The 25,740-nt window shown below is 43.0% G+C and overlaps 1 protein-coding gene across 1 annotated transcript in view; it reads right to left on the bottom strand.

Moving 5' to 3' along the window:
- Window positions 1-760: 760 nt before the first annotated feature.
- Window positions 761-25,740, bottom strand: part of Myof (myoferlin) — a 133,778-nt gene continuing 108,798 nt past the window's right edge. Inside the window, 13 exon segments of the mRNA XM_042689201.1 lie at window positions 761-1,328; window positions 3,191-3,338; window positions 4,062-4,171; window positions 5,907-6,097; window positions 8,178-8,277; window positions 11,215-11,356; window positions 14,569-14,664; window positions 14,750-14,838; window positions 16,966-17,105; window positions 19,627-19,775; window positions 20,979-21,149; window positions 24,251-24,342; window positions 24,772-24,927. Of these exon segments, the coding sequence (XP_042545135.1) occupies window positions 1,290-1,328; window positions 3,191-3,338; window positions 4,062-4,171; window positions 5,907-6,097; window positions 8,178-8,277; window positions 11,215-11,356; window positions 14,569-14,664; window positions 14,750-14,838; window positions 16,966-17,105; window positions 19,627-19,775; window positions 20,979-21,149; window positions 24,251-24,342; window positions 24,772-24,927 (1,623 nt within the window). The 3' untranslated portion in view covers window positions 761-1,289.

The following is a 25,740-nucleotide window of genomic DNA, read 5'->3' as shown; positions in this document are numbered from 1 at the left end:
CGAGATAGGGACGTCTTGGAGATATTTATCTTTAACTAACCAACACAGAATCAGAAGTTGGAGCCATGGCTTATGTAATAGAATGCCAGCCTTGAGTGAAAAACCAAGCCAGAGCGAGAGGCTCTGAGTTCAAACACAAATACTGGCACAAAAACTCTAGTTTTCTCCTTGGTTGGTTGTGTGGCCTTGGGAACATTATTTAACTTCTAAATTATGTAATTTCTTCAACTGTAAAATGCAGACAGTGATGTTGTCTGAATTTACAGCTTACTTTGCAGAGACAATGAGTTAATAACAAAGCACTTAAAATAGTGCTATAGACAAAATAAGTACCTTAAAATTAATGTTAGTATGTGTGTGTGTGAGTGTGAGTGTGTGTGTGTGTGTGTGTGTGTGTGTGTGTGTGTGTGTGTGTGTGTATGCCTGTACCTGGGCTTGAAATAAGGGCCTTAAACTCTCACTTGGCTTTTTTGCTCAAAGCTGGTGTTCTACCACTTGAGCTATAACTCCATTTAATTTTTTTTTCCTTTTTGCTAGTCTGCCCAGGCTGGCTTGAAACAGCAATCCCCAGCTCTCCACCTCTTGAGTAGTTAGGATTATAGGCATGAGCCACCAGCACCCAGCTAGTGTTAGCTTTTGATTCATTTGATCATCAGCCAAAGTTTAACAGTAGAATGCAGTGGTATTATATCCATTGAGACCGGGCAACTAGAAACTGCCTCTCTCCCAACTAAGACCACAGATACCACAAACCACTGTATGAAAGTTGAAACTGTTTTATTTGCATTTTTATATGTATTTGCATATAAAGTCTTCTGATTGTGATCCATACAAAATAGAACAATGGTTGTGGGCATAAATAAGAATTACTCTTAACTATTCTACTTTTAGATTGCACGTTTTTTTTCTCTTGATTACAAATAAAAAGTATATGACATCAAGATACATACGTTTTCAAATTCTACTGCAGCAACTTCCCAAAATACTTGAATCACAGAAAGAACAACACATTTTTTTTAAAAAGATGATTTTTAAATGGAACCAGCCACCTTTTTCAGTTAACTTTAGACAATAAAGCTTTTAATACTTCAAAAGATAACAAGATAATAAAAAGATAATAAAAAAAATAATGCTGTTTGTTGGCCTGGCTTGCCAGGATCTAGACTCGGTGGGAAGTGAAGAGTTTTGGTAAAGTAGACACTAACGAGGTCATACTTGAATTTGGTCCACAGAGAGAGGCATAATTCCCTCATGGCTGGATGACTCTTACAAAGAAGTCTTGGTTTTCATTACGCATTTGGCCTCACAATCTTCATTGACAAATAGTTCTGAAAAGGAAACAAAGACGGTGTCCATTCATGTGTATGGATGTTAGGGTTTTCAGTCTGGGCACTGCTGACAAATAGGACCAGACCACATTTCCTTGGCAAGGGTCCTGTGCATGGCAGGAAGTTCAGCAGCATCCTTGGCTTCCACTACTGGAGGCCAATGGATCTCTCAGAATGTCCTAAAATACCTACAGACATTGCCAAATGGCTCTGGAAAAACCCCCCTTCCCCTAATTGAGGATCAACTGGTTTATGCTAATAGAATCTGAATCAAGAAGAAGAAATAACTGAATAGAGGTTTTTACACGGTTAAGACAGATTGGATGACCTGTAACAGAAAACAGCATGCATGTACTTGAAGTTAACACACTAATGTATTATAGTAGGAAAAAAATGAAGAGATGTGCCTCTGTCTTTCCTTGAGAGCACCCACACTCTGCTAGCGTGTGCCTCGTCCTTTCTGCTTGTCTGTCTGCTTTTTGTCTACTTGTCTGTTTGTCTGCTTGTTTACTCAATAATGCTCTTCCAAGTTTTCTTAGAAAAAACAAAAAGGAAGAAAGAAAAAGGAAAATGGAATTAAAAACCTGCTCCTGTGGCTGTAGGCTACTAACCATCAAAGTTAACTGGATGAGAGCTTTTGAATGCCTCCTATGGCACTCCCCTTGCCTTAGCCTGTGGGTTCCTATGCCTGGACCATCATGTCTGCACTCACTGTGTGTGTGTCTCCCCACGAAAAGCACCTCAGCAAGGGCTTCTGTGGTCACATGTCCATATCGCTATGACAGCTTGATTCCACAGACTGCCAGACTGTGAACTACTGCACATGGGCAGAAATCATACCTTAGTCACTTCTGTATTCTTAATTTCTAGCTCATAGTAGGTGCCTCATGAAATGCTGAATGGAGGACTTAAAAGCATGACTGATTTGTAATGAGGTTGATTAAGGGAAATTTAAGGAAAGGTGTGACATGGTAGTTAGTAAGATTTTTTTTCTTTTTCCTTTTTGCCTTCTTTTCCTTCCTTCATTTCTTTCTTTCTTTCCCTTCCTTCCTTCCTTCCTTCCTTCCTTCCTTCCTTCCTTCCTTCTTTCCTTTCTTTCTTTCTTTCTTCCTTTCTTTCTTTCTTTCCTTCTTTCTCTCTTTCTTTTTAGAGTATGTTACTCTGCAGTCCTGAGTGGCCCTCAACTCACAATGTAGCCCAGGCTGGTCTCAAACTTATGTCCTCCTGCCTCAGCCTCTTAAGTGGAATTGTGGGCATTATCATACCCAGTAAAAATACTTTTTTTTTCTTTTTCTTTTTTGGTCCTGGGGCTTGAATTCAGAGCCTGGAGCCGTCCTGAACTTCTTTTGCTGAATGCCAGCACCCTACTACTTGAGCCACAGCTCCACTTCTGTCTTTTTTTGTGATTAATTAAAGAGTCTCACAAACTTTCCTGCCTGGTTTCAAATCATGATCCTTAGATCTCAGCCTCCTGAGTAGCGAGGATTACAGATGTGAGCCACCAGCACCCAGCTGAGAATGGATTTTGACAGACAAGTGTAAGCAAATGGTATTTAGACAGGTAAGGGTAATATGAATGTTTGAAAAAGGGACAGGTCAACTAGTTTGGGTTTGTGAGGACTCTGTAAGGAAGTTAGTATGGAAATCTCTGAATACCAAAGTATGAATACAGATGGTTTGGAATAAAAAAAGTGTAAGGTCTGGAAGATCAACTAGAAATGATGCCTAGAATTAAGATGAACACATTCCTTAACTTTCTTAAAAGCAGAAGAATTGGAACAAGACAAGCACTAAGAGAACAAATGAGGTGAGTGAGCACAGGGACACACACAGAGCCAAGACAGGAGGCCCGAGCTTCCTACCGGCAGTGAGTACAGGAGCACGGCCACGAAGAGCAGCAGGATGAGCAGGATGAGCAGGCCGATGATGACCCACTTAAACCGGCGCCACACGATGAAGCGCATGGTCTTGCAGGGGTTGGTGAACCAGAGGAAGGAGGTTTCCGGTCGGCTGCAAATGCAAAGCAATGGTATTATCTACACCACTGGGGAGGAACAACTGGCCAGCTTCAGAGTATAACAGTTGAAGAGGCAGCTAATGGCATTTATAAAGTCAGGAAAAGATAGTATGCCCATCCCAGGCACTGGTGGCTTATGCCTGAAATCTTAGCTACTCAGGAGGCTAAGGATTACAGTTTGAAGCTGGCCTGGGCAAGAAAGTCTCTGAGACTCTTAACTCCAATTAACCACCACCACCACCCAAAAAAAAAAAAAAAATAGAAATGGTGCTGTGTCTCAAGTGATAGAGTACTAGCCTTGAGTGAAAAAAAGCTAAGGGGCAGTATCCAGGCCCTTGAGTTCAAACTCAGTACACGGGCGCGCGTGCGCGCACACACACACACACACACACACACACACACACACACACACACACACACACACACACACACAAGACAGTATTCCCCATACATAGTTGGCTGAGAAGAGAATGGCTCAGGTGCCCATCATAGCCTCCTAAGATGCTGAAGACATTGAACTTTGAACTTGTGGGGGAGGGGAATGGTTACAGTGAGGTCATACCATACTTCATTCCACCTTCTACTGCCACTATTAAGTACAAAAATTAGAAGGCCAACAGCTAATCCATTTCATTAAGCCAATTGGAATTGGGGATTTCAGACTGCAGGTGTTTGGGGGGAGCCAGACAACATAGAGAACAAAGAGGGCCTCTTACTTCGGTGGGTCCAGCTTGGGGTTCATGTTGGGTTCATCCCGCCCCTTCCCGGCTGGCCTCTCATCGGCCTCCTTCTCATTGAGAACCTCCAGTGTCATCTCGACTTTCCCCTTCAGTAAAGCAGAACAGGTTAAACACATGACATCACGTTTCACAAATATTTTTACTTCGACCCAAGGAGTATTCCCCAAGCAATGATTTTTATTCTTGTAAAACAATCCTTAGATTGCCTCAAATTTTCCTCCAGAGATTTCTTGCCATTTCCTTTTTCTGTGTGTTTCTGAGCTGCCTCCACATGGGAAAATGAGAGGACAAATTGCTTTCCCTTCTCCCTAATTTTCATTCTCTGTGTCCTTGACAAATGACAAGGGACACCAGTCTCCTTGCTTTCTTACACATCTTCTGTAACAACAGAGACCCAGACAAATCTCTGTGCCGCTGACAACAATATCGAGCATGCATGGAACATTGACTGTAGGCTCCTACAAACTGGAGCCATGTCTCCTTGAGCTTACATTGCACTCCTACTAAGTGCTAGCACATGTTAGGTACTCAATATGTGTTAGCTGAGTCAAGGCATGAGTGTGTGAATGAGTGAATGCTGTCTTCCTGCTGACAGGCCCATAAATGAACCTATCGCCCCTACAAGCCCCTGCTATGCCTTCTATATGGGTGGTAATATGGAACACTCATGGAATCCTAGGAAGGTATGATTGCTGTACTTGTGTGCAGAATGAACAAAGGTCTAGAAAGGTGCTCACTTCAGAGCTCACTTTAACTAAAGTCACAACTGACTTCCTAGGATCTAGCAGAGACTACTAGTCCCCCAACAATGACCAGAAGCTGATATTCATTAGATAGAGGGGCTCAAGTGGCTTTTAGGCTCAGAGATTGGGTACAAGTTGATCCATCGCTCCTGGTCTGTTGTTTGGAAGGTATAAAGTGATGGTAATATGTACTTCACAGAGTTGTCAGCAGAATTACGTCTTATAATGTGCAAACTGATCTATGGTGACAGAAAGCAGATCAATGGTTTTCTGGGGCTGAGGTGGAGGGAGCCAGGGACTACAGAGGTCACAAGGAAACTTTGGGGGATGAATGAGCCAGACATCGAAAGACAAGTACCACATGCTCTCTCATGTGGAAGCTAGAAAAGTCAACCTGAAAGTAGAAGACTGATTTACTAGAGTTTAAGAAGGGGATAGGGGTGGGGGAGAAGATGGGAAAAAGGATGGTGAATTTGATCAGTGTGTCACATGAATGTATAAAAATGCCATATTGAACTCCACTAAAATGTAAAATTCATATGTATGATAAAGACTTTAAAAAAAAGATTATGAATGTAAGGTACTTAGCGTACTCTCTGATTCAGTGATTAGAAATGCTAACAATAATACTCATACAGAATGCATTAGGTGGTCCTTTGTGAAATGACATGGTGACCCTACACTACTGGTTCCCCAAGATGCTTGTATGTTATGGTCTTCTTATTCAGCACTCTCTGCTTCCCTTACTTTTTTTAAGGTGAGAAAAGCTCAGATACAGAGTTCCTGTACTAAATTGCATTGAGAGCTCAGTATACATTGTGGTGAAGGAGAGCTGTTCAGAAAAGCAGTGTGATCACTTGGGCTTCTGGTTTTATTGACTGTTTCAACCTCTTCTCCTTCTACCAACTCCACACAAGCTCATAGTATCGCCCACCTTTTCTTATAATGCCAGATTTAAAATACTTTGAACCAGTTTAAGACTTCCCTATCTTATCTGGAGTAAATCTATTGACAAAGGGCCAAACCTAACTGATCAGAGGAATAACCCATCCATACCCCAACCAGGAAATACTCATACAGCCAGCACACGGCAGCCATCTTTATCTGCGTAGCAAGGCCACCATCCTTTCATAGACTTCTGTTCAAAGAGTGAGGCAGTCTTAGCTTTAAGGGGGTCCATGGCTTTGAGGTCTGGAACCATGTCCAAATTGCATTTCTCTGATGATTTTGCTGGAACGATGGTATGATGCAAATCAAGTTCCAGGAAACCTAGCCAAGGAAACATTAAGTCCAAATAAGCTTCAAGTAGATCAACCATTATTCATGAGGAACAAATGTTCTTGTCAGAGAAGCAGCAGCAGATAATGATTTTGAGCAGGTGATGGGTGATCTAACCAAAGGGATCATGAAGAATGTTTCAGTTCTTTCCAGATAGGATGGAAAATGGCAGAAGAAGTATTTATCCACTGCTCAGTCTTTCTCAGGACTACATGTTTTGTTTCTTCCTCAAAGACATGAACATAGAGTGCTATAAACTGATAGCCATTGAACACTGATAGACACAATTTCCACTGTGCTCAGAGCCTAGGTAATCTGCAGTTATCTTATTTGGTTCTGAGCTGGCATGAACAGAAATGTCATTTGGCTTTGGGTAAAAACAACTGGTACTTAGAATGTAGGAAGCTCCAGAGAACATTCACGTTTATGTCACGCCTAGTGAAACCTCAGAAACAGGATCTTGAAGGAACATAACTCAAGACAATCCTCACCAGGAACGGAGAGTTCTGGCCAGGATCAAGATGTCTGGAGGAGCGCATACTCCCTTCAATGATGGGAGATGTAAACCTTTCAGGAAATGTATCACAGTAAGAAAAAGATGTCATGTAAGCTTGGAAACTTTTATGAGTCTTCTCCTTAAGAAAGTGGTGCCTCTGGTATAGAATCAAGTCTAGAGAAGCAGAGTGTGGTCAAGATTGACAGTGACAAGAAAGATGTAGCAGAGACTTTTCTTCTTCATATCTCAGATCTGAGGTAAACTGTAGTTTACCTCAGCCTTTTGTTTTGTTTTGTTTTCGAGCCTTTGTATGCTTTTATCTCATCTCTCCTTTTGGTGATAGGCTAACTAGTCATTTTGAATTATAGTTAACTTCCTTTATTTATTTATTTATTTTTCTGCTTATGTGGTGCTGAGGAATAGAACCCAGGGCCTCATGCATTCAAGGCAAGCACTCTACCACTGAGCCACCTTCCCAGCCCCAACTTCCTTTATTTATTAACAGACTGTTACATTTAAATTCTAAAGGGAAATCATCTGTTATTCTGGAATCTTTTTTTTAACCATTGTGCTTTGTAAGTTTGTATATTACACACTTATTTGTTTGCTCCATACTTATTAGGCACTAAGGCAAAAAAGTTTAGAGCCACACTGGTGGCTCACATGGATAATCCTAGCTACTCAAGAGGCAGAGATCTGAGAATTGAGATTTAAAGCCAGCCCTAGCAGACACATCCTCAGGACTCTAATCTCCCACTAACCAGCAAAAAGCTGAAAGTGGAGACATGGTTCAAGCTGTAGAGTATCAGCCATGAGTGACAAAGCTAAGCAAGAACTGTGTTCAAGTCCAGTACTGGCATGAACTGGTGGGAGATTGTTTTAGTGCTGTGACAGGGGAAAGGCCATTGATGGGCTTTTCCTCTTCCAGGAAGGTCCCTGGAAGCAAGATGAAAGCATCAGAATCAGCACTTGCAACAATTGGCTATAAGAAAATGAGGTCAGAACTAGCAAGGGGCAAAGCTCACAGAAGTAAGGAAATGATAAAGTGGACTTCAGCATAAGGGCCGAGTGGTTGCTGGGGTATGGGGAAAAGAGAAGAGAGACTACAAAGTAATGGGGCCGAGGGGCTGTGCAGCAGAAGGTCACAGGGATCACAGGTATGAGGTCAGCAAAGAAAGGCTGAGATTGAGTTTACTTGTGATGAATGTGAAATGTCAGCTGAGTGTAAGGTCAAAGCTGAATTGTGAAGAATCGATTCTCATGACTCTACGGAAGGCAGTGTGAAAGGCCAGGCTACACGTTCTGCTGTAGAAGCATAGTTGGCTGAAGACTGGGAGTTTAATTTGCACCTCCAACTGGGGTGAGAATCCACAAATCACTGGGGTGAAAACAGGAGAGTTGGCAGTGGATGTGAACCCCTGTAGAACAGCCTTGCGCCTCAGAGGGGCCTGGAGGACACGCAAAGGGTGGGCATGCCTCTGCCCCCTCATTCTGGTATTAGAAGTTTAAATGTTTGCTTCCACATTTTAATTGATTGCACTAATTCCAAGTAAAGTATCCAAACGTAAGACATACCCAAGTAGTCATCCAGAGAAAACTTGTCATTGTCCCATATCTGAATGATCAGTCGGGGTGGGACTCGAAATTCTGTTTGGTCAATACTCCAGAAATGCTCCTAAAACAACAAGAGATATGGACAAAACAAATGATCTTGACACTGAAGGCCTCTCTTTTGGAGCCTGGACACAGACAGCATCAAGGCATAGGTACCTTCATCTCACCTCTGTCCACTCTTCCCTTTGGCCCCATTCTTCTACCCCATGTGTACCCAAAGGCCATCAAGACTCCCTAAGAACTTAGGCCACCTACTGGGTGACAAAAAGATATCCCAGGCATTTCCCAAACAGCAGGTTTCCTTCCAAGTTCTTATCAGTAAGGACTTCCTAGAGGTTTGGGAGAGATTAATCACCCTCCCACCCCCCAAGACCATCATGGCCCACACAGATTATCCTCCTAATACCAATCATTCTAGCCAGTCTTCAGAGAGCATTACCTCTGCCCAGCATCCTATCCACCTCTAGGATGTCTGAGTAGACTTTCAGTTTATGGATGCAGTGGAGACTGAGACCCAGATTCCACACGTAAAGTATCTGTGCATTTCTGGCTATTGAAAAATACTTGTGGTCACCTAGAATCCTCAGGTCCCTCCCAGGCAAGGTAGGGAGAAGGCAGAGTAGGAAAGGATCTTTCAAGTTCTCACCTCTAGTCCCTGCCTCTGCCCAGACAATATTATAGCCAAGAATAGCATCCATAACCAGTTACACCCAAGTTCCCCTGGTACCAGCAGACAGGGAAATCCTTCAAGACATTGGAAATGTGAAGGAGAAGCATGCAGTTATTTTTTATTTTTCATATTTCAGGAATATTCTCCTTTGTAGGGCTCAGAAGGTTTGGCCCTTAGGACTAAGGAACCGGAGCAAGTCTTGTTCTAGGTCCCTGCTGGCTGTTGTGTGGAGCTCATGCTGCATGACTCGAGGCATGGGGAGAGCTACCTAGATGTGGGTACACAGGAAAGGTGGCTGGCTGTATCTAAGAGTCTACCTGAATGAATCCTCCCCTCCCCTCTCTGGCTCAGCATCTAGAAGTATGTATTATGTGGTGCCATGTTAAGCCTTTAGGAAGACCCTTCCAAAGACATCCATCCCACCAATCATGGAAATAGTGTTCACTGCAGCATGAGCATAAAGCAGGGCCAGTCATATGCCCTGCCATATGGAACACAAGGCAGGTATGTTTGGATAGGGTTCCAGAAGAGGAAGTGACCAGGCAGAGGCAGAAAAAGCTGATAGAGTATGGGACAGGGAGCTGGGTTCCAGCAATCCTAGCTATCAGGAAGCTGAGATCTGAGGATCATAGTTCAATCCAGCCAGGAAAGTCCATGAGACTTTTACCTCCAATAATTTCCCCCTTACTCCCAAAAAGCCAGAAGTGGCATTGTGACTCAAGTGGTAGAGTGCTAGCCTTGAGAAAAAGAAGCTCATAGACAGCACTCAGGTCCTGAGTTCAAGCCCCCAGGACCAGAGGGGGGGGGGGGGAGCAGAAATAAAAAAAAAGAAAAAGGAGAAAAAAAGAAATGAGACAGGGATCTATAATCTCCGAAAGAAAGAAAGAAAGGATGGAAGGAAGGAAGGAAGGAAAGAGAAAGAAAGAAAGAAAGAAAGAAAGAAAGAAAGAAAGAAAGAAAGAAAGAAAGAAAGAAAGAAAGAAAGAAAGAAAGAAAGAAAGAAAGAAGGAGGGAGGGAGGGAAGGAGGGAAGGAGGAAAGAAAGAGATGAAGGAAGAAAAGAAGAAAAGAAGGAAAGAAGGAAGGAAGGAAGGAAGGAAGGAAGAAAGAAAGGAAGGAAGGAAGGAAGGAAGGAAGGAAGGAAGGAAGGAAGGAAGGAAGGAAGGAAGACAGCAGGCAGGCAGGCAGGCAGGCCCCATTTTGGGATGAGAGCATCCAGATTCTCCTTGGAGAACTACTTCTTCCCTAGTCAGTGTAATCTGTTGGGAGCTGACTATCCTTAACTCCAAAGCCTGGCCAATCAGAGCACTGCATCCATGGGTAACTGTGGTTGGTTCTGGGAGGTGCACACATCCCGGAATAGGCAGAGACACTGAGGCCCAATCAGGCTCCTTTCCTCTGCTAAGGTTGCTTAGAGGGCAAGAGGTGAGCTGGGGCTGCTGGAGCCCTGTTGCCACCACCAAGAAAGAGCCTGCCTGGAACGGAGGCCTTGGGAGAAAGGCAGAGCACAGGACAGGGAATAGGAGGCCAGTTTCTAAGGATATCACTTCTTCATGAAATCCAGATGTTCCTAAAGCCAGTCAACCCTGGAATATGTAGGAATGTGAACCACTTTCTTTGGTTTAAGCCCCCAAAGAGGGGAGTTGAGTTTTATAACTGAAAGGTCTTACTCATTAAGCTCATAAGGGCCCCGGAAATTCTCCTGGAAGTGCTCTGAAGGAGGCAATGCATAAGGAAGATAAAAGGGACATCTCTATTTCTGCCTCCTATGAGACAAGATTATCCTTTCCATCACACACAAAAGCACACATGCTAGCTGCTCAGGAGGCTGAGATCTGAGGGCTGAGATTTGAAGACAGACCAGGCAGGAAAATCATAGCTCTGATGAACCAAGAAAAAGCCAGAAGTGGAGCTATGGCTCAAGTAGTAGAGCACTAGCCTTGAGCAAAAAAGCTAAGGAACCTTCCCAGGCTCTAGGTTGAAGCTCCAGTATTGACACAAACAAACAAACAAACAAAAAACACATGTGGGTTGTGTATATCCATCTAGACCTTTTCTTCTCCCTTTTCTCCTTCACCTGGCTGCCAACACATTATGGGGAAGGGAGTTGTATTCTTTAATCCCTCTCAGTGACACAAATAACCCATCATAGCTATGTGACCTTGGGCAAGTATCTATACCACGGTGCAGTCTCAGATTCTCTGACTTTACCGAGAGGGAGCTGGACTCAGTGATCTCAAAGGTCCTGAGCTACTCTGACTTTCTTTGAGGTTCTGAGTGAAGGGCGGGCCCAGAGCACCCCACTTCCCACTGAGCTTTCGTGGCTCACCTTTTTAGCCACAATACAGAGTTGTTCAGCAGGGAGGTAGTCAAAGGGGAAGACAAATCTCCAGTTAAAATTCCCTTCACCATCCAAAGACCTGTAATGGACATCTGTTTTCTGTTTGTTTTCTTCACTGCCAGGAATCCAGCTGAAAAGCAGAGGCAAACAGACTTAGCCTGATGTGATTGACAAGTAATCCAGCCACAAAATTGTGCAGTGATTAGAGGACTTGAAGAGTGCAGAGAATTAATGCACTTTTCTTGGGCAAGTTCCAGTTATCTGCGAACTGGGGGTGATTTATGAAAGGGAGGTATACCATTGCATCCAATGCAGATAGGAGCCAAATAAAATATAATTCCTCTAAAACCAAAGCAGGAAACCCTTTAGACTTCAGCTAACAGGGCTAAGGTGAAATTTTCTGGAAAATATCAATACCATAGCTTCTATTTTGGGTACACTGAAGCTTTCTGGCTATGATTTCAGTCTTCACAACTATGACTCATTAGTGTCTGTCACTACGGCTGAGAGGCTCAATGAACACAAATTAGCTGGAAATGTTAGCATTTCCTTTCCCATATTTCATTTAAGCAAACAACAACAGAAAAGCTTGAATTAAGCAATCTTGCAGTTTCGTTTTCAAACTCAACTGCGATCTTATTAATGTGACTAGCAAGGAAGATATCTGTAAGCTGTATTTCCTTATGCCTCCCTATGAGCATTCATTGCAGTAACATCGTATGTGTGTGTGTGTGTGTGTGTGTGTACCAGTGTACCAGTGTGTGTGTGTGTGTGCGCGTGCGCGTGTGCATATGTGTATGTGTGTGTACCAGTACAAGGGCTTGAACTCAGAGCCTGGCACTCTTCCTAACTTTTTCCACTCAAAGCATATGTTCTACCACTTAAGCCATATCTCCACTTCTGGCTTTATGATGGTTAATTGAAGATAAGAGTCTCATGGACTTTCCTGCCCAGGTTAAATCAGAACTGGGATCCTCAAATCCTCAGTTTTCTGAGAAGTTAGGAGCCTTCATCTTTTAATATTTGAAATATTTTCATTTTTGTATGCCTGCGACATAATAGAGAATAGGTAAATGTGAGAGGGGGGGGGGGAATGAATGAATGCTTGTAAGGAAATTATTATCACTTCTGCCTGCTCCTGACAAGACTTGTGGTTGAGAACAGGAGGATGACATTGGGTTTTAGACTTGCAAAGTGGTCAAAGTACATGGGAATCACTAGGAAGCTTTTCAAAGTATTGATTCCTGGACTTCACAGGCAGGAAGCTGGCCTTGCTGTGAAGTGCTGAGCCTTACCTCCCACCTGTCCTCTAGGTCCAGAGTTGATCTATAAGACAGCATGAGGGATAATGGCTTGTAGGAGGAGTAGGACGGAGAGCATGTTTCACTCACATTTATGATCATCATCTATGAAACGGATTAGCATGCATTGTTTTGTTCTCCCCAGAAGTGGGAAACTAGTTTCAGTTCACAGATAAAGAAATGAAGTTCCAGAGAGAATAGATAGCTCATGGAGGCAATAAAAAAAAAAAAAAAAAACCAGAATTAAGTATCACTCTCAGATTGATCTACTTCAAAAGTCTATGCTTATTACTTGGCCTCAAAGGATCATGGCAACTATAATGTCATTTGCTAACACTGAGTCCTATTATGAAGAATCATACCAAACAACTACAAGAGCTTTCCCTTCTGCTTGTTTATTGACTGACTAGATAAGTGAATGGAAAGATTACTGGGGTGGGAGATGGAGCTCAGTGGTAGAGACTGTCTAGCACTGGAGAATGGAGAAGCCCTGGGTTGCATCACTAGCATAGAGAAAAAGAGATTCCTTCTGTTAACTTTTTCAACTTTGAGACCAACTCATTTAAGAGAGTTCACATTCTCTTGCCTTTGTCCTCCCAACCTATCCTAAAATATCAACCTAATCTACCCTTCTTACTCCTTGAAGCTCTTTCTTTTCTTTCCATTGAATCTTTTCACATTTAAAGAGAAGTTAAGCAGAAATACTTTCAGTTATGTGTATTGGTGTGTAAGCATGTATAGCTTTATATATAATGCTCATATGTGTACTTCTAGGCCATGGTAATGATGCATGATTCATTTTTATATTGCATTTATATAGACTCTCCCTCTCTTCCTTCCTCCCTCTTGGAGGAAATCAAAGCCTGACCCTCAAGCATGCTAGGTGAGCATCTACCATTCTACTCCCAGCCCTAGCACTGAGATTTGAATTCTAAATTTTACATGGTACTTTTTCTTTGATTAATGGTGTTTTCTCTCAGTCCAATATTACTTGAATTTGTTTCCTTGATTTGAAAAAACAATAATGCATATGATAGTCAAATAAATTTGCATATATATAATTAGGCAGGATTAGTGTTCCTTGGGGAATTGTAATGAGATTCTGAACTGAGAAATAATAATGAAGAACTTGATGAAACCATCTCTGTTTAGAGCAAGCCTAAATGATAGTCATTATGTCTTTAACCAAGTTTTGATTGAAGGCCACTTGGGATCATAAGTGAAACTTAATGAATATATTACATTTCAACAAGTCTTATAAACGTGCCAATCTCAGACCACGTGGACTGAGTGAATTATAGCTGTCACTCAAACAATGCATACCACCTGCCAGACACTACTATAAGTATTTTGAGTAGTTGAGTCTTCTGGCTATCCCTGGGAAAAAGGTGTTCTCATTGTCCTTGGTCTACAGAAGAGGATCATTGAGTGTATACCTCTGGTAATAGGAAAAGCACTAGGATTCCAACCCAGATAGTAGACTCCAAAGTCTTAGTACTGTATTCAACATCTGAGGCACAGCAAAAAATGAGCATCAACACAGACTTCTGTGTTGAATAGAACAAGCAATAAACCATGATGATGTTTTCACTTGATGCAGGTGCTTTGTCAATATCAGGGGCAATCTGTCAGGGTCAGTGTCTCTTGATATCCAGGAACATTGGCTATTGGCAATGAAATGAATGTAAAAAGAAATTCTGGAGGCTTTAGTGTGTTTCTAAGTCTGGTTTTCTAAACTATCAAAGAGGAATGAAAAGACTATATTGGCTGAAAAGTCTTAGCAATAACAAATATGCTTAATAAACTTCAGAAATTTTACATTATTAAAAATAAAAATGGAAAATAATTAATCAATTTTCATAGTCATGAAATACTCCTGCTTGATTTAAGAAGCCTACCTTGTATTTTCCTGAAGCTACCTATGCAGAACACATCCATTACATAAAATAGCTTCAAATAACCACGAATCCTACCTACAGTGGCTATCCAAAACATTGACAATGAATGGGAATCTATTTCATTCCCAGCATGCTCTTCCTACCCTTTGACATAGATGTCACTCATGTCCTCTCCAGTGATGCTTTTCTCATCCAGGATGACATCCTTGGTGTTCCAGATGATCACTCGCAGGTAATACCTAAAAAGGGTATATTTTGAAGAAACTTTGTTCTGGCACTGGACCAAGTCCCAAGCCTAGGCAGCAGAATCCCAAGATTACTTACTTCTTGGCTTTCCGTGGTGTGATGTTGAAAGGAGGGCCTGGTGGCCCCAAACTCTTGGGAAAAACATCTACCCACATTTGAAGTTTTCCCTAAACCAGCAAAAAATGGAACGAGAACTAAAGTTATTCTATGGGTAGAATAAATCACAACTTTCTATCATAGTGCTTAAATGAAACTATTTCTTCAGGCTTGCTAATGTTTAGGTCCCTATGGAAAGCAGTTGGTGGAGTAGAAGAGCAAGCCAAGGTAAATCTCATATCTGCAATGTCATCTAGGCTATCCACCGCCCATTCTTACCTAAGAGTCTCTGAAGGTGGCCTGTGCCCACTTTAATTACAGCCTGAGCTTTCCTTGGTTAATAAACTGAGGGGAATCCCATTGCTAATGCAACTCCCATCCCCTACACACAAACACACACTCACAAAAATTTATAATTTGGCCCTTTGTACTCTAACAGTCCTTATACTGTCATTCTAATGATCATCACAGGCCTACTCTCAGTAATATGACACCCAACAGATTCTCCATTTTCCTCAAGATTAAAAACAATCAGTTAAATGGTATTTAACTTTCTTTGTAAAGAAAAAACATACAACATGACACTTTCAAAGGAGGGAGCGAAACAATGATAAGAATGTTACTGTTTCCAAAAAGTGAGAATTCCCTGCCATCCACTTACCCAATGACCACCACCCAGGAGGAGGCTCATGGAAGGGCAAGGGTGTGGATGGATACTAGTGCCGCCATCTTGGTGAAGCCTTGCTCAGCTATTTGGCTGCAATGAACTGAACCCATCCATCTAACTGGAATGTTCTTTCAGACAGGCTAAAAATGCCTTTTTGAAACTATATCAACCATACAAACCAATTTATAGTCTCCAAACTACTTTTGGATGTTCTGTAGACTGACTTCAGACACAAACAGACTGGTCTTTTCAGAAGGTTGCCAAAGAAACCACTAGATTGGCTTCCTAATGCATTGCTATCTAAATGAATTACATGGAGCTCTTGAAAAGAGATATATTTTACTATGATCCAGACTCTCTTCCCACTAATCTCAGGGCTCAGGGCTCTACAATACATCAGGCATGCTTCAGGACATCAGGCGTCCAGGTGTCTCTAAAACCTAGCCACAGTCTGTGTTTAATGCTGTAAACAGAAGTAATGGGAGGTTGGTGGGTTCCCAGGGAGAAATCTTCCTTACTTTGTCATATATTGAGTTTCTACCTACAAGTGAGGGGTAGGAGGGAAAAGAAGGGATGAGTAGGCTCTTTAGTGGAAGGAAGAAGAATCAGAATGAGAAGAAATGGAAATGTAACACAAAATAAAACAAGAAGTACTAAAATGATCTAGTAAGATCAGGTCACTTATGGCTATACCTTAGTCGTAACTTGTGCCTATACTCTTAAAGTAAGGGTTAACAATATTTGCATATGGTAGATTACTATTTCTTGAAGTGTGACCACCCCAGCCATCTTCAATCAGAACCTCTCCAGGTATTGGTTAAAATTCATATTCCTATGCCTAGTGAATCCAAATCCTTGTTGACCTGCCCTACAAATTATTCATTACAACAATCTTCCATGTTGAGTATTTTGGCATTGGCTATGTCTTACACTGTTTCTCTGAAAACTGCTCCCCATCTCCAGGGAGTTGGCTAGTCCCCATCACAAGGTGCATCATCCCTATGATCTGCCCTCTTGGGAACTGTGGCCTGCTCTCGTGACTCTTCAGTTTCAGATAGCACATCTTCCTTGAGCCGAGTCAAGATCACTCAGTCACTTTCCCCAGTTCCACTTTTCTGGCTACTGGTAGTTCATTGGTAGACAACTTGGAGGCTGAAGCAAACAATCCTTTTACATTTAGAAATAGGTGGGGCTACAATATAACCCCCAAACATGGCACTGAGGCTCACAGGAAGGTGATCACACACAGCAAGAGAAAAGATTAAATAGACTCTGGGAGAAAAGTAGGAGAGATAACAGATAAGAGGAGGCCCTGGTTCAAGTTTTTTTTTTTTTCTGGATCATAGACAATCTCATGTTGGCATGTAGTGAGTTCCCTGAACACCCTTACAATAAATCTCTTTGAGATGAAGCCAATGTACATCTCACATCTGCTGCTTGTGTATCTAAAAGCATTAAGCATGATTCAGGAGGCAAATCTTTGTCTACATTTGGAGTGTAGATGATGGGTCTTCAAAGCCTGGGTCTTCACCTGGGAGATATTGGGTTGGAAGGTGCTGTGCAAAGTCCTTGTTTCCACATGTTCAGGAACCAGCCCCTGAGTCCTGAGGATGTGAAGGGCAAGACGCTCTTCGGGGGCCCCAAGGTGCTGATGCAGGATTTTGTTGGCTTCTACAATGGAAAATGACATTGAAACGGGGTGGACAGTCAGAAATAGAATGGCTAGTTTGCCCTGGCTGCATTTCATTTGCATTTTATTCCAAATGTTGAAAAACAGATAGGCACAGCCAGCATGTGAACCTCAACTTGCAAAGGAATCAGGGATAGAAACAGCACCCAGACTCACATCCAACTTGTGGACTGCCAATAACAAAGGAACTAGACATACTAAAACAGGTAAAAAACCAAAAACACAAAAAGCAAAACAAAAAACCAGTCTATTTATGTGGCACAGACTTGCAGTCAGCTTGTTTCCCAGCCTCCCTTGCAGCTAGAAATGGCCATGTGACCAAATTCAGCTAGATTGTAACAAGATTGGAGGTGAGATACGTATCATCTGGCCCCTAAGTCCCTCCCATATAGGATCCCCCATGTGCCTTTCCCTTTTGGATGTGGAGAAGAATAAAAACTGTAGATGTCTGTGCAGAATCATGGCAGAGCTTGAAGGTAGAAGGGCTTAGAAGAGAAGGGAAAACTCAGACTGTGATCAAAGTAGACAGAGGCCACCTTCAGAGTTCTCTACGTAAGAATGAGCAGTGGTGGCCTAGATGACACTGCATCTAACAATGTCTAAAATTAATGAGAGAGAAACTTGTCAGTTGTTAAGCCACTTAAATTTAGATGGTTAGTTGTTATAGCAACTAGCATATGGGTAGTAGTCTAAAGATATGAGCCCCAAATTCTCACTTATCCCATTGAACAGTGGATTCTGTGGCCTTTCTCTTTAATCTAGAGAGCTAATGAAACATTAACAAAGGGAGAAAGGAGGTAGTTTGAGTCCCAAGGCTAGGCATATATGGCCAAGAAACTCCTGCCTAGTTCTCTTAGGATGCTCCATTCTGTAAGAAGCCTGAATACCCAGAGATTGACTCGTTGCAGGGATAATGTGCTCTAATAACAGCCTCAGTGAGAACCAGCATCAACTGCCAGCCCTCACCAGCAGAGCTTCTAAGTGACTGTGGCCCCAGACAACATTTGACTGCAACTTTATAAGCAATCTTAAGGGAGAACTGCTCAGCTAAGTCTTTCTTTGATATCAGACACCCTCTCCCCGCCCCCCCCCCCCCAAAAAGCCTTCAGTTGTTAAGTTTTGGAGTATTGTATTTTTTGTGCCAGTCCTGGAATTTGAACTCAGGGCCTGGGTACTGTCCTTGGATACCTTTTTGCTCAAGGCTAGGGCTCTACCATTTGAACCACAACTCTACTTCTGTTTTTTTGGGTAGTTTAGTGGTGATAAGAGTCTTACAAACTTTCCTGCCTAGGTGGGTTTGAACTGAGATCCCTATATCTCAGCCTCCTGAGTAGCTAGGATTATAGGTGTAAGCCCCTGTGCCAGCTTAGAATATTTTATTATATTAAAATAGTAACTGGAAAAATCCTCAGGACAGATTTAGAATTTTATTATTTGGGATACCCTTTATCACTAGATTAGGATGCCTCCCCCTTAATATTCAAGTCCACACATAAGAGCAGCACCAACGGTTCTTAAATATCTAATTCTTCTTGAGATTGACTAAGTCCTCCTGATACTATTATTAGTATTAATATTAATATTTTGTGTGTGCAGTGTTGAGGATCAAGCTCAGTACCTTGTACATGTTAGGTAAGTAGTCTACCAATGAACTGCATCCCTGGTTTGACATAATCCACATCAAGATGGAAAGAGAGAACCTAGTTTCTCACAATGTCAGCGTCAAGTTGAGGGTTAGGAAGCAAGTTTGTTCTCTGGTGTCGGTGTGTAGCTTTCCCACACATCCTTCAGGGCTAGTATGATGCTACCTCACCTTTCCAAATACAGAGCACTGATGCCCTGTGAAGTGGATTTCCACCTTTGACACAGTGTGGCCAAATGCTTATGTGTCAGAAATGGTGGTACATCCCAGGTGATTGGGTGGGATACAATAAGAACCCATCCTTTGATATGAGCAAGATGAGGACATAGTAGGCTCTTGGACAACCCTCCCTTACCCCAACCAGCATTCCTGAGGTTTCTAAGAAAAGAGCTGAAATAAACTTGGAAGAAAAATTCTGAGTTAATTATGTATCACACAGAAACAAGCTATTAGAACTTGGTGTTCAAATCTCTAAGTGAAATGTAAGTCAAGAAACTGTGTCCACTTTGACAGTTGACAAGACAATAGAAGTTTGCTATGGTGTGGCTTTTGTTGTGTGTGGTCCTGTATGGTATGATTAACACCCTGGCTCTGTCCACCTATCCCTAAATGCAGTACTAAGAACAGGCTATAGGTTTGGTAGGTCAGTGGTAGAGTGCTTGCCTTGTGTGCATGAGACCCTGGGTTCAATTCCTTAGTACCACATAAGCAGAAAAGGCCAGAAGTGCTGCTGTGGTTCAAGTGGTAGAGTGCTAGTTTTGAGCTCAGGGACAGCGCCCAGGCCCAGAGTTCAGGCCCCATGACTGACAAAAAAAAAAAAGTAAAAAAGAATGGATTATAATCCACTGCTGTGTACTCACCAAATTCATCCAAACTATAGTCTTGTCCTCCATATCGGATTCTATTTCCATCTTCAGAAAGGATGGGTTGTGGGAAGCCTTTGAATCTGGCTACATTTTGAAGCAACTGTGTTGGTCTCAACTGATCTCGCCAGGTATTGACTCCAGAGCTGGGGAAAGTATCACACATCCCGGAATTACTGTGTGTCATGTGTTCTTCTTAGATTTACACATGTGTACTCAGTTTCTTCTAGGTACTCCAGAGTAAGGGGAACAGGAAATGTGCTGTATGCCTTCCCTTCTACCTAGAAATCTATTTCAGAGGCCTAAAGTCCAGATGATTTTGTCTCAGCCAACCATCATCATCATCATTTTAAGTTATTGTTATTGTTATTATTTGTGTGTGTGAAGTTATTGTTATTGTTATTATTTGTGTGTGTGTGTATGTGTGTGTATGCTGGTCTTGGGGCTTGAACTCAGGGCCTGGGTACTATCCCTGAGCTTTTTTGCTCGAGGCTGGCATTCTACCACTTGAGTCACAGCTCTGCTTCCAGCTTTTTGGTGGAGATAAATCTTACAGACTTTCCTGCCCTGGCTAGCTTTGAACAACAATTCTCCAATCTCAGCCTTCTGAGTAGCTAGGTTACAGGCATGAGCCACTAGTACCTGGCTATTGTTTTTCATCTTCTCTGTAAGACAAGAAGTCTCACTCAGATCACTATAGTCATAAGAGGGCAAACTCATAGAACAGAAATTGCAAGCTCTATCTCATTAGATACCTAGGAAACCACTGGAGAGCAGGCAGGGCTAGGGAGACACCACAAAATTCATCAGTTTGGAGGACTAGAGCTGTTTCCAGAGGGCAGAGAATTGCCATCACATGTTGCTGACCCTAGTCCCTGACATCCAGTGGGAGAGGCTGGTTGACAATTTCCCCCAGTGCCACCTAGGCAAGGCATCATACTGCTCCAGTGGCTGCCATTTACACAGACTATGGCATAAAGCTAGCAATGTGGCAGCTCTGGCTCCTAGATAATCACGTTAAAAACAAATGTTACTAAGACTCCACAAACACTTAGCAGGAGGTGTAACTAGGAGGATCAGAGTCCAAGGCCAGCTTTGGAGAAAACATGCATGATGCTATCTTGAAAAATAAACTAAAAGCAAAAAACAAAAGGCTTGGGACATAGTTCAAGTGATAGAACACCAGAGAGTTAAAAAAAACCCTCAGTCAAAAGTCCAGGACTGCCAAAAAAAATTTAATGAATGAGTTAACAAGTCACTTAACCAACTGAAAGGAGCAACGTCTCAGTGAAAGAAGGCCTTAGTGTTAGGGAAACAAATGGCCCCCACTCACGGCCAGAACGACTCACATGCAGTACTGCTCAGGGATGCCACAGTGGGAGCCGAAGCGGGAGAGGAAGCGATTCTCCAGGTCAATCACGGTCTCTCCAACCTTCTCATCCCTGGTAAAGGTGTCATAATCATAGACGGAAATTTTCAGGTCTTTTTCTTGAGGTAAGTAGCAGCTTAGTTCATACATCCTAAATGGAGAGGAACAGGTTAGACTTTCCACCATCCATCCAGGTATCTCACAAAAGACTCAGGTCCACACAAAGAATTCCCAGGCAGTGGGAACCTCAGGCTAGTGCATCCAGGGAAAGTTGAGAGACTTGATACATATGAGTAATAAAACAAAAGGAGATTACTTTGCTCAGGAGAAAGCTATCGGCTTAAATACCGATGTTCAAATTCTAGCTATGTTGCTTTCTGGCTGTGGACTCTAGGGTACTTAACTTCTCTGGGTCCAGTTTTTTCCTCTATAAAATGGTAACTATACCTACCATCTGTGTTGTTGTAAGAACCAAGCAAAGAACTATATAGGAAACATTTGACAATAATAATAAAGTATTGTCAGGTGGTGGTGGCTCATGCCTGTAATCCTAGCTGCTCAGGAGGCTGAGATCTGAGGATCACGGTTCAAAGCCAGCCTAGGCAGAAAAGTCCCCGTGAGACTCTTATCTCCAATTAACCACTCAAAACCCAGAAGTAGAGCTGTGGCCCAAAGTGGTAGAGAGCTAGCCTTGAGCAAAAGAGGTCAGGGACAGCACCCAGACCCTGAGTTCAAGCCCCACAACCAACAAAAGAATGATGATGATGATGATGATGATAAAGTATCATAATATCATTAACTTGAATATTATCACATACCTATCAACCGAGGATCCTGAGCACCACCCCCTCCCTCCCAGAGAGATCAGCAAACCACAAGAACCCTGGTTCACAGCTCTCTAGTCCCTGCCATGTCTCAGTAGACCCCTGGCTAAGGGAATACCTTCGATCTATCCCAGGAGGAAAGGGGAGGTGCCTAGATGGAGGTCACCAATATGGTGTGATATGCAGAGGTCTCCCATATACTCTGGCTCCATCATGGGCTTTGGTTCGTTTGATTTCCAGCCTCTATTTTTGAGTTTTGCTGGACAAACTCAGGGCTCTGAGAAGTCCTGCAATGATCTCTGTTTTGACCCTCGGTGCCTTGGTTCGACTAAATAACCCCTCTCCCCTCTCCACCTGGAACATCAATTTATCTTTTATGAGACACTGATACTCTGTTGACTATGAGCTGGAGAATGCCATTCTTATGATGGTCAAGCACAAAGAAAAGGTTGCTGTTTCCCAAATTCCTGTCTTGGAGTTCTCCTCCCCCTCCCTTCCTTCCCCGCCCCTCCCCAAATTACTATTGAGAAGAAAGCCACCTCCTAAGCCTGAAGCCATGAACTGGAGCTACTGTACTCCCTTGGCAGAGTCCGGCTCCTAGGCTCCACCTTGCTGGCTGAGGGAAAGTCAGCACATCCGTCTGCCCGCCAGCCATTGGCTGGATGAGCTGACAGCATCACTTCCTGGCAGGGTGGCTTCCAGCAAGACTTTTCCTGCCACTTAATTAAGCTTGTGCTTGGCTCCTCTGAGACGAGTGATTCAGACAGGGCGGCCGTTTTCCTTTTAAAGCTGGCTTTCCCCTGCTTTCCTTGCATGGAGCCCTGCTTCCTGCCCTGCGTGCCTTTTCCTGTCTAGACCTAGAGGCTGGATCAGTGGAAGAAAAGGAAAACGATCATATTGCAGAGCCAGAGGATTACTTCCACTCCCCACACTCCCGTGTGTGTGTGTGTGTGTGTGTGTGTGTGTGTGTGTGTGTGTGTGTGTGTGTGTGTGTGTGTGTGTACATGCAGGTTTGAAGGGTGAGTGTGTGGCCTTCCATGCCTGTGTTTAAGAACCGTGGGTTCAAACCTAAGAGACTGATCACATGACAAAGATCATGCATATGCAGGAGACACAGAGAGAGACAGAACATGCATAATGACACAAACCAACAAATAAAAGCCACCTGGCAAACAAATACACAATGTTCTTTCTCCCACTCTGCAAAGTTTGGGGAGAAAGCACTATTTGTGTTAATGTTTCAACCAAGAACACTTTTCTCCAAGTGGTGGCTTTTCTACAAATAGGAAACACTACCAAAGGTTTTGGGAAAGCTTGGTGCTCCAAGTCAGGAATTTCTTCCTAAGCTAAGTTCTGTCACTTACAAGCTTGGTGACAGCTCTGGGAACCCTGTGGTCTCACCCTGGAAGCTGGGCTGGGCTGTTACACCCTGCCCGGCCCTGCTAATAAGTTTGACACGGCGATCGTCAGAGCAGAGTAGCAGCAGCAGCAGCAGCAGCAGACTTCAGGGTTGAGGCTGCATAGACACTGGGCTCAGATGGCTAGACTTCAAATTGGCCTCTGCCCCTGATCAGGGAATATTAGGCATGGATTCTCTCAGAGCCTCAGTTTTTCCTCTGTTGTAATATGGGGATACTAATAGCACACCACTGGACTGTGAGATTTTGGAGATGTTTTCTATAGATGGCTAGGTATGGTGTCTGCACACAGGAAGTGCTCAGCAGCTTAGTTACTGCCAGCCTACGTAACAGTCACTTGAGATGGTTCTGATGAACAAATGTAACAGATCCAAAGTAAGTCCTAGGCTATGATCTGGAAGAAAAGAAAGCTACTTCAAGGATTTAGGGGAGAAAAAAGATACATGAAGCCAAATATCTAACCCTACCCCTCCCTTTCTGTCCCCTTGATGGGTTGGTTGAATAACAGAGTCAGTAATCTATTCACTGGGTGGAAATTGCGGAAACAAAATGTACTAGATTCAAAACAGATTGCATTTCACCTGGCTAAATCCTCTCCTGGCACAGAATTCCTGAACTTAGACTTCTAGGCCTCGTATAAAACTCTGTCTCTTGACTCTGCTAGGGCTCAGAGCAAACCTCTGCTTACAAAAGCTAACCTTGTGACTTATTTTCCCCATGGCACTCACTCTGACAAAACCATTTTTCCTACATATTTATCTATTTCTTACTGCCTCTCCAACTAGGATATTTGTCTAATCATGATCATAGTTTTAGGACCTAGAACAGGGTTGGGCACCCATTTCATATATACAAATATATTATTGATAATATATTATGTATATATGTGTGTATATGTCTATATATGTGTACACACATATATATATATATATATATATATATATATATATCCTTAGTACCTAATCTGTAAAGAAATGAATGACAGAAAAATGTATAAAAATGTACATTACCTGCCAAAAACTGGGTTGAGAGTATTGGGAATGTAGTGGTCTCGATCTTCAATAACTTTCTTGCCCAGTGTTATTTTTATGTATGGGTCACACTGCCAGGACAAGACAGATGAGATATTATGTCATCCTCAAGTGCAAAATCAACTCAGTTTCTGGGATTGACTCAACTTGCTTCCATACCCACTCCCAACTAATGACAAGGTGACACCGTGTACCTAAAGAAAGGGACATGCCCTTTGGGTGGCAGCCAGCCTTCAGAGCAGCTGTGTGGGTAACCAGGTGGGGAGGGGCCTATGACTGAAACAGCCGTGTCCCAGGTCACTAGGGTAAGGTGAGAAGGATGAACCTGCAGGCTCTCAGGTAAACTCTCACTGGGACACCCCTCCTGAAAGCATTGTTTATGATAGAGTATCTTTCCCTTAGTGAGATAACAGACGCCCAAGAAGAAAGAACACACAATTACCCAGGCTGAAGACTGTAATTACCTTGCTACAGTAGAAGGCCCCACACCAAATGCTTACCAGGCCATTGTTGTCCTGGGGCTGCAGCTCTAAGCCTCGAACAATGTAAATCCGCACTGTGCATTCCTGTGGAATGCTGTCAGGTAATTCCCGAAACTGCCTGGGAGGGGCTGGCACACTGGGGTCATCTGGCAGAGGATAGATCCTAAAAGAGCCCTAAGAGAGAGATGCACATATGACTCATAAGGTAGGCCCTGGGGACTGGGCAATGCCCTCCACTTCCAGGTGTGGAGAGATGACTTTCCTGGATTGGAAAAGGATGGATTGAAATGGATTCCAAAGAAACTTTTTTTTTTTTTTTTGGGTCCGGTCGTGGGGCCTGAACTCTGGGCCTGGGCGCTGTCCCTCAGCTCTTCAGCTCAAGGCTAGCGCTCTACCACTTAAGCCACAGCGCCACTTCCGGCTTTTTTTTCTTTTTGCTTATGTGGTGCTGAGGAATCGAACCCAGGGCCTCAAGCATGCAAGGCAAGCGCTCTACCGCTGAGCCACCTTCCCAGCCCAGAAACTTTTTTTTTTTTTTTTTTTTTACCAATCCTAGGGCTTTAACTCAGGGTCTGGACGCTGACCCTGAGTGCCTTTTGCTCAAGGCTAGCATTCTACCTCTTGAGCCACAGCTCTACTTCCAGCTTTGTCTATGATTAATAGGAAATAAGAGTATCGACGACTCTCCTGCCCCAGCTGGCTTCAAATCATGATCCTTAGATCTCAGCTTCCTTAGTAGCTAGGATTACAAGCATGAGCCACCAGCACCTTGTTCAACATGTTTTTTTCTTTTAAAGCAGGTGCTGGGGCTTGAACTCAGATCCTGAGCTCTGTCCCTTAGGTTTTTAAAATTTTTACTCAAAGCTGGTACTCTACCAGTTGAGCTTCAACTCCATTTCTGGCTTTTTGGTGGCTAATTGGAGAAAAGATTCTCATGGAGTTTCCTACCCAGGCTGCCTTTGAACCACAATCCTCAAATCTCAGCAT

Source organism: Dipodomys spectabilis, unplaced genomic scaffold (genome assembly GCF_019054845.1).
Source record: "Dipodomys spectabilis isolate Male_0828 unplaced genomic scaffold, ASM1905484v1 ptg000125l, whole genome shotgun sequence".
Lineage (NCBI taxonomy): Eukaryota > Metazoa > Chordata > Mammalia > Rodentia > Heteromyidae > Dipodomys > Dipodomys spectabilis.
The sequence above is the reverse complement of the archived record's forward strand: the minus strand, read 5'-3'. Positions and strand labels throughout refer to the sequence as shown.